Raw genomic sequence first — 17,547 nt, 5'->3', positions numbered from 1 at the left:
ACCAATAGTGAATTTTTTGGGGTATATTACCTGGAATGTCATTATCTCCCTTTCCTTAGGTATTGTTGTATTACTGGCATTTTGGACTAAAATGCCCTTAAAAAATTCTTTCAAAAATATCATTATTCTGTCATTGAATAATAAAAATTCTACGAAGGTTTAATTATAAATTTATCCTTAAACTATTTTAGATTTACAAAAAAAAATCTATAATTAAAATTTTATATGAAGTTTAGGGGTTAAAATAAAATTTTACCCTTTCATTAAACTTTTTTATATTTTCAATTTTGTAAAAAAATATAAATTTTATGAATTTAATTTTTTTAAATAAAATATATATATATTTTTCAACTTGTTAAAAAACAAATATATAATAAGGATAATTTGATCAAATATACATTCCAATAATATTTTATTTCTTTAACCAAACACGATAATCTTACATTCCTGCTAAACCAACCAAACACAAAATACAACATTCCTAGTAATCATATTCTCTGGTAATTTTTTATTCTCACTGATAATCTTATATTTCGTGAACCAAACGCACCCTTAGTGATTGGTAGGGAGGCAATTTAATATGAATTTGACAGATTCTCTCTCAACCTAATAGGATTGGATATTTTTAAAAATAATTTTAGGTTTGAGTTAGGTCGGGTCAAATTTTATAAATGAATGAGGTTAAATTCGAGTAGAGGATGGAAAAACTCTAACCTGACATGAATGAAAGTAATAGTGCAATGTCTTCAAATAAATGTATGGATTCCTATAATACCTCTCCTCTCTATTATTTTTTTTAATTAACTTTTTTATATCGAGTCAGACCAGGTCAAGGGGAAGATATTTATTTTTTAAGTCGGATCAGATATGGTGAAAGGTAAATATTTTTTGGGTTGGGCCAAGTTTAGGTGGAGTGTATATATTTTTCAGATCAAGTCGAATTGACTAAAAACCCGACCCAACCCGACCAGTTGTCATCTCTAATTATTGGTGGTGAAATTTACTCTCATTAAAATTTATCAACATAAATAATTATTAATAATTATCAAATATATTTAAAATTTTAATAGAGTAAATATCAATTTTAAATTAAATAAAATCCAAATTCAAATATCTATAAATTTAAAATTTATTGAACTCGGAATATCTTAAGATTATATATCAATCAACCATTCTCCAAAATATTAATGATATTATATTCATATTGTTATAAATTGATAACGTTAATGATTATAATAAGATTTTAGATAAAGTAAATCAATGGTTCTTTAATTATATGACGATGTTTTGTTGAGTCATCCGACTATTAAAAGTTACAAAATGGTTCATCGATTGTAAGATATTGTTTTGTTAAATTTTCTTTTAAGAGTTACAAAATAGTCACCCGACTATTCATATATTTCAAACTTGTTCTTTTTTGCTTAAAAGTTGTTAGCTTTATGAGTTTGATTTTAACCTATTAATTAATGTATAATACATATTTTAATGATATCTAGTGGCACCACCGTTGCTTTCAAGCATTGACTCGACAACGTAATGTGTTAAGCATTTACTTGATGGCATAATGTAAACAGAGTAGATCCATAAAATAAAACTCACACGATTTTGGGATCATATTTTATCATATCACAAACAATAAGTTAATACCCATCTCATATGATCGTAAGTTTATAAAGAAAAATGATGATTTAAGAATAATCGAATGACCATTTTGTAACTTTTAATGGTTAAAAGACTCAACAAACAATGTCCTAAAATTATATATCATTTTATAACTTTTAATAATTTAAAATATTTAACAAAATAACATTATATAATTTAAAAATTTTAATTTTTAATAACGGAAGATTCAACAAAAATTCATGGATGTGAATAATTATCAGTAATTATCAAATAAATTTAAAATGTTAATTAAATTTATATTGATTTTAAATTTTAAATATATTAATCTCAAATCGTTATATCAAAATTTTCCAATCTTTTTTTTAAATCAATTTTTATCAAATTCGAATTTCTTTGGGATCGAAATGTATCGATATCAATGTCGGCATCTCCAATGCACCAACAAAAGACAAGCTTGAACTCAAGAAGATGTTCGAGGATGCCTACGAACGCTACCGGAATGCTCCTATGGAAGGCGTTTCTTTCACTCTTGAAGATTTCCAAATTGCTCTTGAAAAAAATGACTTTGATTCTGAGCTTGGAGCCAAGGTGTTTCCCCCCCCCCCCCTTCTTTTCATTTTGTTCTTTCGTTTAATTCAAAGTTTCGAAATTTATCCTATTAGCTTGAGTAAAGAATTGATAGCGGATATTGTGATCTGGGTATTTACTTTACTGGCCATTCATTTGAAAATTAAGATTGAGATTGCCACGATCCGATTGAATCAGTGACGGATGTAATATTTTATGTCCATGGTATGAACTTAATAAATTATATTAAAAAATTTTAAAACGTAAAATTAAATTATCAATAGAAAATACAAATAAAATATCTGAATTATAGGAGAATTTAAAATTTTGAGAGGTGTGACTATACTCCCAGCACCCCTCGGTCCATCCTTGCTCGCTAGGCTTTATCGTGAATACATAATACGGGATTATACTCTTTGAATACGCACCGGTTCTTGATATTTTGCCACCTTTAGGGAACACAAACTAGTACACTCATTTGTTATGCGGATTCGAATTTCTAGAGACACACTTAAAGGTGACAAAACATTGAAGGGATGAGGGATCTAGTACCAAGAGGACAATTTCGGGTTATGCTCTCGTGATATGGTCCGATGGGTTTGTCCGGGTTGTGATAGAGATTTTTGTTAAGTTATGAACTCAGATGAGGTGTTTTATGTGAACCATGTTGAAATTATGTTTGAGGGTGGAGTTGGTTGGATTTTGAGTTAGTTTGGTCTTAGTTGTTAAGAAGATTAATCGAACTTATACAATTTTACTTGTGGTTGTGGGATCGAGTTTCACTGAGGGCAATTTATAACGGAGGTCTTTCACGGAAACTGCTTTCAACCTTGCATTGAGACAGCCTACTACCCTACCTCCCCCCTTACCCTCATTACATATGGGAATAGGGTCAGCTTATTTTTTTTATAAAGAAAATGTATATGTTTTCAGGTTAAAGGAACAGTTTTCTGCACAGATGCCAATGGGGCATTAGTTGATATTACTGCAAAATCTTCTACTTATCTGCCGGTCCAAGAGGCCAGCATTCATAAAATTAAACATGTAGAAGAAGCTGGTATAGTTCCTGGTTTGAGGGAGGAATTTATAATTATCGGTGGAAATGAGGTCTATGTAGCTTAATATTGAGCTCACAGTCCATTCAATATGAGCTTGCCTGGGAAAGATGCAGGCAACTTCAAGCTGAGGATGTTGTCGTGAAGGGCAAGGTGCGTGTTTCTGATGTTTGTGTCCAATTTAGTAATAATATTGAAACACTTATGAGTCTAGAGCTTCCTGAAAATTTTTATAATTATTCAAGCGTTGTTGCGCACTGCTCCGACTATTTTTTAAATGAACGAAGTAGATTGTTGGTGCAAACAAGGGTGGAGTAGTGGCATTGGTGGAGGGTCTTTGGGGGTTCGTTCCTTTCTCACAGATATCGTCGGTTAGTTACGAGATCCCAACCGTGTCTTTTCTATATGCTGTATTTCACTTTACCAAATTCCCTTCGATGTCAAAATTTTGCACTAGTAAGTTGGCTGGTATTTCGCATTCAATATCTGGCTTTATGGTGCCAATAGTTTGGTTTTATGAATCCTCCATCGTAAAATTGATTCTTTCATGTCTCATCAGAAATCCACTGCAGAAGAGCTTTTAGATAAGGAGCTCCCTTTGAAGTTGTTGAGGTCGATGAGGAACAGTCCAGGCTTGTCTTCAGTAACCGCAAGGCCATGGCCAATAGCCAGGCACAGCTCGGAATTGGATCGGTTGTCCTTGGAGCAGTTCATAGATTGAAACCATACGGTGCATTCATTGACATTGGTGGAATTAACGGCCTCCTTCATGTCAGTCAAATCAGTCATAATCATGTTTCAGATATTGCTACAGTTCTTTAACCTGGTGCGTTTGGTTCACGGAATGTAAGATTACCAGTGTGAATAAAAGATTACCAAGGAATAAGATTACTGGGAATGTTGTATTTTGTGTTTGGTTAGTTTAGCAAGAATGTAAGATTACCGTGTTTGGTTAAAGGAATAAAAGATTATTGGAATGTATATTTGACCAAATTATCCTTATTATATATTTGTATAATATTATAAATTGTAAAATATTTATATATTTTCTTTAAAAAATTAAATTCATAATATTTATATAATTTTTTTTACAAAATTATAAATATAAAAAATATTTAATGAAATGATACAAAAAATTTAATCCCTGAACTTATATAAAATTTTAATTATAGATTTTTTTTTTGTAAATCTAAAATAATTTAAGAATAAATTTGTAATTTAATCTTCGTAGAATTTTTATTATTCAATGACAGAAGAATGATATTTTTGAAAAAAAATAAAAATTTAAGCGCATTTTAATCCAAAAACGCCGGTAATGTTATAATACCTAAGGGAATGGAAGTAATGACATTCCCGGTAATATACCAAAAAATCTACTATTGGTAATAAAACATTACCGAGAATGAGATTCCCGATAACAGTGAAAGAGGCCGAGTAAGTCTTTCTACAAAGAAACTAGAGCCTACCCCTGGAGAAATGATTTGCAATCCAACTCTCGTGTATGAGAAGGTAGTTCCCGATAACAGTCTCGATCCTCTTCTTTATTGCTTGGAATGATCAGCAATTCAGCATAACAACTATGAATTTGGTCTTTTTTGTCTCTCCTTTATCCAACAGGCTGAAGAGATGGCTCAGACATTCAGGCAGAGAATTGCTCAAGCAGAAGCTATGGCTCGTGCAGACATTCTCAGATTCCAGCCCAAGGTACGATTTTAGTTAGAATCTAAGATTGTAGAAATAATGGTGTTAGATTAACGTTTATGCGTATTAACTCGGTGATGGTTGTTGCGGAGTGGGTTAACTCTGAGCCCAGATGGGATATTAGGTCCCCTTACATCGGACCTTCCAGCAGAAGGTTTATACCTCGGTATGTTCCTGCAGCAGCAGAAGATTCTTAATTCATTTGGATTTTTGCTTTTTTTTCCCCTTCAAATTCCCACATAATTTACTTTGTGAAAGTAGTCCAAGTGCTTTCTTATAACCAAATGACATACTTCAGCAGTAGAATATAAGCCTTCAGCCTTTGACCATTCAATTTCATTATTATGTTTTAATTTTGGAAGTTTATTACATCCTTTTGGCACTATAGACACACACAACTGCTGTAGGAAGTGCATGATGGTTATTGAGGGATCTTTAAATTGCGTGGATCTATTAGAATCTCCAATAATCATGTATTGTATTTTGTGGATGGTAAAAAGAATATCTTCTTATCCTGTAAGGGGACTCGGGGAGCGTTTCGGAGAGGGAGGGCACGGACCAGAGATCGTGTAAAGGCGATGACCTGATTGGTCCTCCAAGCTTTTCCAATTCTATGATTCAGTCCTCGTAATCGCAAAGCCCTAACCGGATTATCGTGTGATGTTTTGACGTCGAGAGGTAAATCACAATAAATGTTATAAGATTGCATGATCTTCGGACCGTGCCCTCTCCCTCCCTCCGAGACATTTCCCAGGACCTGTAACAGGATAGGAAGACAAATTTCCTTTGCTAACTTTTTGATTTTGGGACTGTTTAGGGTATAGTGTCGAGTTATGGGGAAAAGGCTTTGAATGAACAGTTGGGGATGAGTAGTTTGAAGAGTGGTTGGTAGTTAGTGGTGAGGTTGAACCCGGACGGAAGTAAAATTTTATGTTGAGGGTGAATTTGTAAAATTTTAGTAAGGATGAACTACGTCTGAATATCAAGTTAATCTCCTAGGGGCTATTCTAGATCAGTTTAGCCATTTCTCTGGGCATAAAGTCAATTTTAACAAGTCTAAGATTTTTTTCTCGGCTAATACCCCGATGTCCTTAGCTGATAGAATTTGCAATAAGCTTGGTTTTCAACGCTCTAATAATTTGGGTAAGCACCAGAGAATGCCTCTATTTCACAGTAGGGTTACTAAAAGCGCTTTCCAATTCATTGTTGACAAGGTGCGGAGTAAGCTTAGTAATTGGGCGGCGTCCAGTCTCTCTATGGTCGGTCAGGTGACGCTGGCAAAATATACTCTTTTAGCCATCCCGAATTATTCCATGTAGACTGTGGCCATTGCCAAAGGAGTTTGTGACCAAATTGAAGGTATTGCCCTCCGCTTTATTTGGGGTGGGTCCAATGGCTCTCATAAGCCTGATCTCGTTAATTGGAATAATTGCTGCCAACCTCACAACCACGGTGATCTTGGCATCCGCTCAACCCGAGCTTAGAATGAAGCTTTTTTTTATTAAATTGGGGTACAACTTCATTTCTCATCTCGATGCTTTATGGGTGAAGGTACTTCGGTCAAAGTACAAAATCCATGGTAGATTGTCGGCTTCCATTGAAGCTAGAAACGGATCTTTTATTTGGAGGTCTTTAGCTCGTGTTTGGAATTTTATTTTGGATAATTGTTACTGGTCCGTCGGTGATGAGAGAAGCACTCTCTTCTGGCATGACGCGTGGATTCCGGGTCGAGGTCCTATCATGGAGTCTGTCATTCGATCGGTTATATCTGATCACCATGCCACTGTCCGTGACTACATAACCAATAATGGTGATTGGAACCTCAACCTTCTTAAGCATTCCCTCGATGATGTTACCATTCAGTGGGTCACGGCCATGCCTCCTCCTTGTGACGGGATCGGTGAGGATCGTCCTTCGTGGCGGTGGGAACAGACCAGTGAGTGCTCGGTTAAATCAGCGTATTTTAAGCTGCAAAAGGATAGTTGTAATGCCCCAATTAATTGTTGGAATATCGCTTGGAAGTACAATGGCCCCCAACGTGTGAGACACTTCCTTTGGTTGGTAATCCAGCAAAGACTCGTGACTAATGCTGAACGGGCTCGGAGAGGCTTGATTTCGAATCCAAGGGGCCCGGTTTGCTGCAATGGTGAATCATTTATATTCTTCGGGACTGTATCACAGCACGAACGGCCTGGGAGCAACTTATTCCACCCGCTGCTAAGATAAGTTTCTTTTCCTCCAACTTAATTGATTGGCTCAGATCTAATCTTATGCATAAAACGGGTTGGGACCATGCGGATTTCCACTGGAGTCACACGTTCGGTATTCTGGCATGGAGGCTTTGGAAGCAAAGGAATAATTTTTTGTTCAAGAGGTAGATTTGGTCGGTGCCGAAGATGATTAAGGCTGCTTAGATCTGGGCAAAAGCGATTAAAACCGGGAAGAACGATGAAGCAAAGCTTGGCAAGAACCAGGGACGTAAGCGAAGATGACACCCCGTCGTCGAAATACTGTTAAGCTTAACACGGATGGCTCCGTGATTCAGGCGACCATGGAAGCTAGCGGGGGAGTTCTTCGCAACAGCAATGGAGATTGGATTTTCGGGTATTACCGGAAAATTGGACGTTGCTCCACTTACCAGGCGGAAATGTGGGCAGTGCTCGACGGGCTCCACCTTGTTTGGAGCCTAGGTTTCAAGGACGTAGTTGTCGAAATTGATAACAGTGAGGTTGTGAGGCGCTTAAACTCTCCCGCTTAGTTGTATGACGACGCCATAACACGTTGTATCCGCAGTGTTCTCGGTCGGTGTTGGAGTGTCCGCATTACGTGTATCACGCGAGAGGTGAATGGCTTTGCTGACGCTTTAGCTCATCTAGGCCAAGAGGGTTCTCAAAGTCTCCTTTTCTTCAGACACCCACCGTCTGCGGTTCAGTCCATTTTTCATAAGGACAATTTTGGCTTGATAATAGATTACCTGACTGAGTGATCAATGGAAACCTTGTTACCAAAAAAAAAACTTTATATTATTGATCGAATCGTTCAGATTAATTATTTGTATTTTGATTTTTGATATTTATCTTGTGATATTACATTTAGGAATGATCATGAGATGGTTTAGGTCAGATTTCCAGCAAATTTGATTTGACTCAAGTAAATGCACCCTTCACTCGACTCGATTCAGATTTAGGGGGTTCTATCTCATTGAAATCTTGACCTGAATTTTGAGATAAAATTTCACACTCAACCCAAGGTAAATATAAAAATTAAATTCTCATTTTTATTCAGTAAAATAGACTTTTAAAAAAAATTAAAAGTGAGCCTCATAAACCCCTTCATACCAAGATCAAACCGGAGCTAAATCACGATAGCGGAAGAGGAAAAGAATGCCCAAAAATATATTAACCGTGAATAATATAACTAGTTCACCCTTTTGGCCATTGCAGGAACCAGAACACCTTATAAACACCCAGAACCAAACTTAAAGGTCACATACTAACCAAGAGAATTAAAAATATTGACAGATATGCACATAATAATAATTATCTGTCTCTCTCTGTATATAAAAATTATAATATTATCTTAAGTTAAATCAAAGATTTTTTACGATAAAACTCAAACTTAACCCAATATAACTTCATTAATCATAAAACCCAACTAAATTTTAACTTAATTCTTAAAATAAATATTTTATAAAATAAAATCAAAATCAAAATCCATAGAATAAAAATAAAATTCTTTAATTACATCTAACCATATATTAGATATTTTCCGAGGACCAGCAGCTCCTTAATTTCTTGCTAATGATTTGATGATTTATACAAATATTATAAAAGATACAATGGATTTGATATTACATTTTCAATTTGAACGTGCCTTTTCACCCGTTTATAGTACAACTGTCTAATCTATAATTATTTAAATATTATTTTTATTTGAAAAATACAATGGTCAAACTATGATAAATTTTTATACCTAATTTTGTTAAAATAATAATAATATATATGCATGCCTAAAATAGTCAAAGAAAATGTTTTTTTTACATGAAAGTGAAGAATAATTAGCGAAAAAATTAAGAAAATTATAGATTATATTAATGCTTATAATTAAATCCGATAATTTAGGTATAGTTTTACTCGTGTCATATGATATTAAAAACATTATATAATTATATAATTTTTTTACATATTATTCATGTTATATTTATTCTTTTTATATAATGTATAAATTATTTAGAAAATAAATAATTGAATCATGTCCAAGGACATGAAGGCACCGGCATGCCATTAGGAATTTAGAATTGTCAACCCTATACACCATTTGCTTTTTGACAAAATCGGTGTAATGAAAAACAATGGATGCATGGTTTTCATTGGTGGCTCATGTTCGAAAACTCGGATCGAAAAAATTAATTATAATCATAATATATGATTTAGTATTAATATATTTTGTGCATAATACTATAATTAGTTTTCATGGTTTATTAAAATAGTCATTTTGACTCATCTTCTTTATAAGAGTATTTTGGTCGTCAAACGTTCTATTTTGGGGTAAAAGGACCCCTCTGTGAATGGAAAATGTTAGTTAAGAAATTGTTAATGATCCAAAATAGGTATTTTAACCTTGAAATGTTATGTTGGTGGCCAAAATGCTCCAATAATAATAATGGTCAAATTGACTATTCAATCTAGCATTAAGGGCCTTTTTGCCCTAAAATAAAATGTTATGGCCAAAATACTTTAAAAAAATATGAGTCAAAATAACCATTTTGGTAAATATTAGGGACGATTTTTGACATCATGCCTATATCTTTCTATCGAAATCAATTGTTTCGATTTAGTTAACAATTAAAAACATTTAATTTGATTCTTTCTGCCCGTAAATTAAGTTTTTACAAAATATATAAATATAACATTTTTTTTATTTTTTTAAATAAAAATAGAAAGAAGAAAGAAAGTTTGGCTGTGATAGGGTTAAGCTTTTCAACCTTGCAACCATTCAGTAAAGTGATAGTTGCTTTAAGTTCTTGAATTGATTTTAGGTTTAAGTCTATCACTTCATGAAAATTGTGGTCTCACTTGTTATACCATTTATTAGGGTTAACGGTGCATTAAGCACTCCATATCTTTACATTTTCTATTAATTATCAAATTCTGTATGTCTTAAAATTTTATAATTTTGCACTCGTACATTTTTAATTTAATTTTACGTAAAACTTGACATTCGTTCTTTTGGTGAATATTTTACGGTCAGAAAATAAATACGACACTTCATCAACAAATCGAGTTGTGTAAATGACAAAAGAGAAGATATGGTATGGGGTTGGCGCCGTGATTTTGAAAAAGAAACGACAAAAACAAAGCGGTGTTTAAATCCCATAAGAAAGGCTATATTAGCTGGAATTTAAAGGGCAGTGTGTCTAAAGGCAATGAATTTGTGCTTTTTTTTTTCAACTTTTGTGTTGTGTTTCTTTTTTCCATAGATTATTATCCTCTTCTCAATATATATATATATATGAGGCATGATCCAATTATATGGTGTAAAGCTAGAAAGTTTTACATCATTTTAGAATCGTTTGGTGAGAAAAAAAATCAAATGATGACATTAACAATAGAAGATGTGAAGATATACACTGGAAAAAGACAATGAGTTAATCTCAACATTTGATTTCTCCTCATCCAACCATCCTAAGAAGGTATAAAACTTTTAATTTTACACTAGATATAAGTAGATCCTAACCTTTTATATATATATATATAATAAGATGTATATTATCATCAATTTTAAATTTTAGACAGATCGTTTATTTTTATTTTTTTGGAATGTGAGGTGTGACACTATCAAATTTTTTAACAAGATTAAATATTAAATAATATTAAACTAATTTAATATAACTAATTAAGGACTTTGAGCTCTTCGAATCTCTCTAGAACCTCTACTTTCTTTTTCAATAATTTATTTAAAAAAAAGTCCTTTTCACACTTGGAAAATCATCTCAGCTATCCATTCTACTCACTTGGATTGATTTTTCCGCATAATCTTCTGAGTGATTACAATTTGGAAAATATGGAGTATAATATATAAATATGGGACAAACATTAATATATGTATCAATTTTATTTTACTTATTAAAGGATTCTCCTAAAGTTTTAAGAATAATATTCAATGTTCTAAACTACCAATGATTGCATTGATTCTCAAGTAAAATAAAAATGTTATTTTTTATACTATTAATATTTTTATAATATAACTGTTATATTTTATGTTCCATTATGTATGTTATATATATATATATCGATTTTCAGTTAAATTAAAAATATGTAATTATTTGATGAAAAAAGTTTATCGTTGAATATATATTAAAAATAATAATGAGTATCAAGAATATTCCTACCGCAACGTGTTAGACATGATCAACCATCGATATGAAACATGTCACGTTGATGTGGAGAACTCATATCCAAGCCCTAGCTCCGGCCTCCGGTGATAATGGAACTGATGTAACAAACCTAATTCGAGATGAATGGGTCATTTCAGACCCAATACAAACTCGAGTTTGTAACAACTCCAGAGTAAAAAAAATTAGAGAGAAAAACACGTAGAAAAACAGAAAAATATTAGCTAATGAGGAAGAAAAAGAAGAGGGTGACACTGCAAAGGTGGTGGTGGGAGAGGGCCGAGACAAGGGGAGTCGGGCTAGAGGGTGATGGTAGGTTGGCGGCCAGAGGAGGACTAGGGTGGGGTGGAGTCACGTAATATCTAGTTGGGGGCGGAATAAGAATATAAATAGTTGGGAGGAGAGTAAAAATTTTAATGTTAAAAGGACTAAATTGAACCAACAAATTTTAAGAGGGGTTTAAGAAACAATTTAAAATCCATTGGAGCATGATAAATTGAGAATACAGCACCGTCCAAACAAAACCCTTAAACAAGACAAGAAACGATATCCTCCGACCAAACAACTAAAAAACTGTTTTTATATAAAATAATAAAAGAAAAGAAAACGTGTGGAATTTTCTTTTTGTGGTATACTATATATTTATATATATTCCACCCATAATTGGTCCGCCACCTCACTGCAAATCAAGCACTAAACACAATTTTATCATCTCGGAGGGATTAAAAATGCAATTTTACTATATTTTAACTTATAATTTTATATTTTTTAAAGGAATTCTACACACTTTTCTATTAGCCACTGAATGGTTTTGGCTTATTTTGCTATAAATTGCATGGAAATATTAGCAGTTTATGTGAACGCCCATTCGACTAAATCGATGGGTGTTGGGTAGAGACGGAATTAGGATTGGACTTGAGGAGATAAGCTGAAATAAATAGGATCCTAAAAGGTACTTAAATTATAAAAATTTATAGATTGAGGGTTTACTTTTATAAATTTTAAAGGGCTTAAAAAGTAATTAAACTATATAAATTTCAGTTCAAGACTTAATTCCATTAATTTTAAAACTGATAGTATCCTAAAAGCAACTATACAAAAAAAAATGGGAGGGATAAGGCTTAATTGCAATGATTCCAAAACTACCAGTGGCCTAGAAAATAATTAAACCATCAAAGTTAGGGGCTATTTCTCCTCTACCTATCCCGTGTGTCCGTCCCTGGTGTTGGGAGTAATCGTACTTTCTGAAATTTTTAAATTTTCATACAATTTCAATATTTTTTTTTTGATAATTTAATTTTGTACCTTTAAAATTTTATAATTCATATTCCAAAATTTGTTATATATTCTCAAAAATGTCACACTCTTAACATAAAAATATTACGTGCAATCTTAAACTAAAACCATACAACAATAGAGCCATGCCCACACCCTACAGCTACCTAAGCTACCAATTAGCAACATTAATAAACAACAATCAAATAATGAATTAAGTTAAGCTTCGGGTTTAAATATACACATAGGAGCAATAACAATTCATTTTGGATCAATTTTAATTCGAAATAGAGTCGAATATGAAATATAATTGAACTAAATTTTACTATTTGTGTGCGTTTGGGTTAATAGATTTTATGTTTTTATTTTTTTAAATTATTTCTATCAATTTAAATATAAAATATCTATTTTCATCTTGTAGAAATGAAAAATAAAATTTTAAATTTAATATAACGAAAACGGAACGGAGCGTTACTATTGAAATTGTGTTTCTAAGCCTAATCCATAATTATTTAATTTGCCTAATTAATATATTCCCACTGTTTATGAACGAACCCTAAATGGAATTGACTGTTTGAACTGCAATTTGTTCATAATTACAAACCAAGATAGACACAATTTTGGACTTTCCCGTGTGGAGAACTAATAAATTAAACTTTAATAGAAGAAAAAGAAAGTCAAACTTTCAAAGCCTTGCTGCTATTTGCTAACTATAATATAAGTTACTACCAAGCTTTATGGGTCTAATTAATCAAGGGATAAACTAATTTTTTAGTCCCTGACTCAATAAATTTTCTCAATTTAGTCTTGAACGTTTTCTTGGTTCACATTAGTCTTGAACTTGACAACTTTTTTCCGTTTTCAATTATGATTGTTGGAACCGAATCAGACCGGTTGATACGACCTACTGAATCGGAATCAATGACCTGATCGATTGAATCAATGTGATAAAACTGAAAATTGTGTGACTTAGTGTGAACCGTTAAAAAAGAACTTACGGGTTAAAAATCAGTGACTGAACTAGTTGAACCGGTTTTTGGGGGAAAAATTAAGAATTCAATTTCTTTTTATTTTTTTAAAATTTAATTATTGTAGAATTAACGATTTAATAAATTAGATCGCTCAAATCAGTTAAATCAAAAATCAATAGTCTAGCCAGTTCAACCACCTATTTAACTTTTACCATAATATATGTAACTACTTTGATGACACGATACTCTGAAATTATGTCAATCATATTAAGTTGTTCATCTTTGTTCCCTCATATTCTTTCAAGTTATGGGTTCTATACCCACTAAGAGCACTCTTCTTCTTTCCCACAGTCTCCCTTTCTCATACCCTTTAGGTAGGATTAAGATTAGATTTCGAATTTGTCAAAAAAAAATACTATGGATAAAATTAAAAAAATATAAAGTTCATGGAGCAAACAATGATTTAACCCATCAATTAAGTTCTACTGCGGCTTTGTTCGTCTCTCTTTCTCTCTGTAAAAGATTTAATTACCATTTCCCACCCCACCATTTTTCAAACCAAACTCCTTCTATAAAAGCACCCCATCTACTTGTCTATCTTCCCTGTAAAAATCAAAAACTCTCTTTTGTCTCTCAACAAATCATCTGTGATCTCAAAAGTGAAAAACTTGGATTTGTTTTGTGTTTTTGCAAATGGAAGATGTTAAAGCGAGGGGATGCGTAAGAAAGGTTGGAAGCAGTGAAGAAGAAGAACAGATGGATTTGGTTCGAGGTCCTTGGACTGTTGAAGAAGACTGTCAGCTCATCAATTACATTGCTATTCATGGCGAAGGTCGCTGGAACTCCCTTGCTCGTTCCGCTGGTAATTTCATCTTTCTTTCTGGGTTTGATTTACTCCTGTGCATATAACAAGCTGATTTCAACCTTGTAAAATCTTCATGTTTTTTCCTTAAAATGACAATCATGTCAACATGGATGTGTCTGAATCGGATCAGGTCCGTCAGGTTTTTAGTTAATTTAAAATTGATTTGAATATTCTATTTTTTTTATCCGTTATCAAATCAGATTTTTTTAAAATAATTTTATTTGATCTTAAAACTCACATGATTTTTTGAATTAAAAACTCGTATTCAACCTGACGTATATGTATAGTTTAAATTTTAATAAGTAAAATAGTGATTTAATTGAAAATATAAAAAAATATTATTATAATTAGTCTTAAATATATAAAAATATAATCGTACTATTATCTTGGTTCAAGTTAAATAAGGAAATTTTCATCTTAAAGTCGAAATCGACTCTATCTAATCTTATCCTTAAAGAAATATCCAACTCAAACTCTAATTTTTCAAAAAAAAAAAACTAATTTTATAAATCAAGTCAGATCAAAATCAGTCGAGTCCGAATCAAAAGTGACCCCTTCACGTAAAAATCATTTTCATGGCGATAAACAAAAAATGCGAAGTTCTTGTTTTGTATGTGGTCTAATTGTTGTTTTACTCCTTATACTATATAAAATTAAAAAGAACTTGGGTCTGATTTGATTGATCCTAGGGATCTTAACAGTTAACACCAACTTGTTAGAAAGTAAATGGTCAAGTACATCAGAAGCCACAAAATTGAGCTCAAATGGTCATTTTGATCACTGAAATTTAAAAATTACAAAATGGGTCATTAAAGTTATCAAATTATTACAAAATAATCATTAAATTTTATCAACTTGTTAAAATATTTTCATTAAATTTATCAAAATTGTATACTTATTATAATGTAACGTTGATTATTTTGTAATAGTTCGATAAATCTAATTGCCGTTTTTTAATGTTCAAAAGACCAGTGGCTACAATGATCATCGGAGCATAGTTCAACTACCTGGAGTGTAGTTTACCCAAAAGTAAAGGCTTCACGTTTTAACGAAAAAGCTAAGCCATATTTTAGAAAAATTGTGACTTAGAATGCGAGGTTGATGATGACTTTATAAAGAGAACTCAATTATAAATGTTTTTTTTCCTAAACCAAAAGCTACAACTTTACCAAAGAATGTTAAATTCTATGAAATTACAGGTCTGAAGAGAACTGGAAAAAGTTGCAGGCTGAGATGGTTGAATTATCTACGCCCGGATATTAGACGCGGTAACATCACTCTCGAAGAACAGCTTCTGATTCTGGAGCTTCACTCTCGGTGGGGAAATCGGTAAATCAAATGTTTTAGAGTCTTAATTCTCTCGAAATTATTTCTTTTTTGGGTTTTTTTTTTCCAGACAATTTACGGAGGTTTTGTTGTTGCAGGTGGTCGAAAATCGCCCAACATTTGCCGGGGAGAACCGACAATGAGATCAAGAACTACTGGAGAACCCGTGTCCAGAAGCATGCTAAACAGCTCAAGTGCGATGTCAACAGTAAGCAATTCAAGGACACCATGCGTTATTTATGGATGCCTAGATTGGTCGAAAGGATTCAAGCCGCCACCACAACCGACAATCGCACGGCGGAGAATTCGAGCACCGCAACAGCGGCGTCTTCGGACTCTATCGAGGCCCAAGTTTCGGATTTAACTAATTGTACTTACAGCCACGGCTTCCATTTTGATGACAGCCCTAATCCGGATTATGGTTTCCAGGCCAGCGGCCAAGTTGATTACTCCGATGTATCAGAGAATTACTACAACCACCGTGGCGATGTCGGTGTTGATTACCAGACCAACAATTATCAGCCCCTGTTGGATGGCTGTGATCTTTCGGACAATTTGTTGAATGCTGAGGATTTCTTGTTCTTACAGCAACAGTTCAACTTCAACATTTGAAAATATTTGTCCATTAGATTTGGGGTGAAATTCAATTGTATATAAGAAAGATAAGAAGAGTGCAAATTAGAGAATTTTAGAAGAAAAAATTAGAAATGACCAACCAGCTCAGTTGGTAGAGCACAAGGTTCTTAACCTTTAGATCGTGGGATCGAGTTACACGGAGGGCATTTCATAATATAGAGGTCTCCCCGGAAGCTGTTCTCAACCTGACGTAGCTTACTTCCCCTTATTCCATTACATATGGGAATAAGGGTCAGCTAAAAAGCTATTACGTATATGGTAACTTTTATATAATAGTGAATTACTTTAATGTTTTTTTTCATATTAGATATCGTAAATGTTTATATTCTTTTTTTAAGTAAATGTTTATTATCTATTTTTTATATTTACATGTTTTGATTATGATTTATGCCTTTATGGGATTTATGGTTGATTGATTTACTCGATTATTAGGGATGTTCAAACCGTTAATTCGGTCAATGACCAAATCAAATTTACTGATTTTTTTAAATTATTAATTGAACCAAATAAATTTGAGTCAATTTTCGAATTAACCAAAAAAATTTAAATTTTCTAATTTATATAAAAATTGAATATTTTTAATTAAAAAATGGTTTACAAATAATTTAAATCATATCTAATTATAAAATTAAAAACAACCATTTAGTTTTGGGTTTTCTTTAATTAATTAATATTGATTTAGATTTAAAAGTTACTAGATCTTAAATTATCAATGGGGTTTTAAATGATTTAGGCTAACATATATATTATATATAATATATTTAAAATTTAATTTTGGTTAATTCAGTTAATTAACAATTTAACCGATTTTAAACCAAATTAACCGTTAATTGAATTCTAAAAAAATTATTAATCGTTCTTTGACCGAACTAATTCGGTGGCCGACTGAATTAACCGAACTAATTCGGTTAAGTCGGTTAATTCGGTTAAAATAGAAAAATGAACACCTCTATTGATTGTTACAATTTTATAGGTTTAATTACAATTGTAGTCTTTTATATGCTGAAATTTAAGATCATATGAAAATCCAATTGCTGCAATTTAAGATCATATGAAAATCCAATTAACTCTTTTAATTGATAAAAAATTATATCCAACTGAATGCTTAAGGTTTTTTTATTATTAAAAAACAAT

At 32.4% G+C, this 17,547-nt stretch overlaps 1 protein-coding gene and 1 pseudogene across 1 annotated transcript; both read left to right on the top strand.

Moving 5' to 3' along the window:
- The first annotated feature begins 2,088 nt into the window (after positions 1–2,088).
- LOC120218366 lies at positions 2,089–4,068 on the top strand (annotated as a pseudogene).
- A 10,196-nt stretch (positions 4,069–14,264) lies between these two features.
- Positions 14,265–16,503, top strand: LOC120218645 (transcription factor MYB108-like). Its single transcript, XM_039215574.1, has 3 exons — positions 14,265–14,448; positions 15,651–15,780; positions 15,876–16,503. The coding sequence occupies exons 1-3, from the start codon at positions 14,280–14,282 to the stop codon at positions 16,387–16,389; spliced, it is 813 nt and encodes a 270-aa protein (XP_039071505.1). The 5' UTR covers positions 14,265–14,279; the 3' UTR covers positions 16,390–16,503.
- Positions 16,504–17,547: the final 1,044 nt, after the last annotated feature.

Source organism: Hibiscus syriacus, unplaced genomic scaffold, assembly GCF_006381635.1.
Source record: "Hibiscus syriacus cultivar Baekdansim isolate YM2019G1 unplaced genomic scaffold, ASM638163v2 tig00110198_pilon, whole genome shotgun sequence".
In the NCBI taxonomy this organism is placed as follows: domain Eukaryota; kingdom Viridiplantae; phylum Streptophyta; class Magnoliopsida; order Malvales; family Malvaceae; genus Hibiscus; species Hibiscus syriacus.
Note: the sequence above shows the minus strand (reverse complement) of the source record. Positions and strands in the feature narration are given on the sequence as shown.

Bases quoted from the DNA above. Each gene is read 5' to 3' on its own strand.
- LOC120218645 (XM_039215574.1), top strand. From the start codon at position 14,280: ATGGAAGATGTTAAAGCGAGGGGATGCGTAAGAAAGGTTGGAAGCAGT. The intron at 14,449-15,650 runs GTAATTTCATCT...ATGAAATTACAG, and splicing joins CTCCCTTGCTCGTTCCGCTG to GTCTGAAGAGAACTGGAAAA. The intron at 15,781-15,875 runs GTAAATCAAATG...TTGTTGTTGCAG, and splicing joins CACTCTCGGTGGGGAAATCG to GTGGTCGAAAATCGCCCAAC.